The 1,719-nt window shown below is 42.3% G+C and overlaps 1 protein-coding gene across 1 annotated transcript in view; it reads right to left on the reverse strand.

The window, feature by feature from the left end:
• Positions 1-1,719, reverse strand: part of ORAI1 (ORAI calcium release-activated calcium modulator 1) — a 21,196-nt gene that overhangs the window by 865 nt on the left and 18,612 nt on the right. The window contains exon 2 of the mRNA XM_019507292.1: positions 11-602. Coding sequence (XP_019362837.1) covers positions 39-602 — 564 coding nt within the window. The 3' untranslated portion in view covers positions 11-38. The remainder of the gene's footprint in view (positions 1-10; positions 603-1,719) is intronic.

Raw genomic sequence — 1,719 nt, forward strand, 5'->3', positions numbered from 1 at the left:
AAAAAAAAAAAAAAAAAGAAAAGAAAATAATACAGGTTTTATGCAAAATGACTGCCAGGAGGTGGCATGGCGTCGCCTCTGTGATCCAGCTGATCTTGAAGCCGTGCAAACTCTGCAAGTTCATTCAGTTCTTGGAACTGCCTGTCTGTTTTGTGGCTCACCAGCGACCTATAGAAGTGGACCGCAAATACTATGAAAACTAATCCAAAAGGAACCATGATGGATGTCGAGGCAATGGCTGCTGCCTTTCCAGGGGTCATGGTGTAAGTGGTGTTAGGGACTGAAACAACAGGGTTCTGGAGTGGAAGAAACTTCACCCAACACAGCAGCACCACCTCTGCCAGAAAAAGCAGAGTGCCGATGACTGTGGAAAACGCCCAGGCGAGCTCAATGTGCCGGTGCATGCGCTCATGAGGGGACTCCTTTACAGAGTTGAGGTTATGCACATTGCTCACAGCCTCTATGTTTGGAAGGATGCAGGTACTTATCATGAGGGCGAAAAGATGAACTGCAACAAGCACAGTAGTACACGCACTGAAAGCAATCAAAAGACCTGCAGGGTAGGCGGTATTGGACTCTATCTGCACCTCTACCATAGCCACCTGGAAAGGAAGAAGAAATAAAAATGAGTAAAGGAATATCCGAAAGTGTACAGTATTTGACTATGCACAAGGAGGCTTAAACATTTCCATTTTAGGATAATACAACATTTAACAATACAGTTTCATTCTCACCATTCAAGCTTGGACAATGAAAACACACTTGTCAACATCATTCACTGGTTCTCATACACAATGCTGCAAAGTCTGGGCTCCAAACACTGCAGCAAAGTCTAAACTGAAAACCAAGACAGCTTTCCATTTGAAAAGCTTCTGTTCATGTTGGCTGCAGCTGAAACATTTAATCATCTGGGATCTGCGTTGTGAAATGGGACACTCCATTTAGACAAGTTCTCAGATCTATGTTTTACTGAGCTGTAAAGAGCATCAAGAATAAATGGAACAACTGGCAGTAACCTTGGTGCTTCCAACTCCAAAAGCACTTCAGCAAAAAAGCCAAAGGGGTGGACACAAATTCCCAAACAACAGGAGCCCTTCACCAAAAAGATTACCTTGCTTCCACTCGCATGTCAGGACTCTCAATTTAAAATTCCTCCGCTTAATCGCAAATGCAGGAGCAAAGGAGGCTCCAAGAAGTACTTGGCTCAACAAAACAGAGGTTAGTCAAGTGAAGCACGTTATGAAATGCAGGTTCTTGGATGAGCACTACGAAGAGAACAAGCTACAGAAGCAAAGACAAAATGGGGCCATGAGTAGCAACAAGGCACTTAACATTCACAGCTTTGTCTTAGCTGCATCAAGCTTAGTCTACTTAGATGTCCAGTTTCATGGCATTTTTACACCGAGATATCTGATGACACTACAAATCCCAACAGCTAAAGCACAGGATGCATTAGCCAACCTGTGCTTTTAGACAAACTCGTTTCAACGTGCATTCGAGGCCTGCTGCCAAAAATGTTTTTTCAATGAGAGCGTCAAGCACGGTCAATAAATAATTCCACATATTACAATACACTTGTGAAAAGAACAGGCAGTCCCTTATCACTTCCAGTTTGGTATCCAGTGATATTTGTTAAACTTAAAAAAAAACAAACCCAAACATACAACCTATGGTTTCTCAACTGTGAAAAAAAAAAAAAAAAAAAAAGAAGAATTGGGA

The sequence above is a fragment of the Gavialis gangeticus genome, unplaced genomic scaffold (assembly GCF_001723915.1).
Source record: "Gavialis gangeticus isolate Ggan-Ray unplaced genomic scaffold, GavGan_comp1, whole genome shotgun sequence".
Classification (NCBI taxonomy): Eukaryota; Metazoa; Chordata; order Crocodylia; family Gavialidae; genus Gavialis; species Gavialis gangeticus.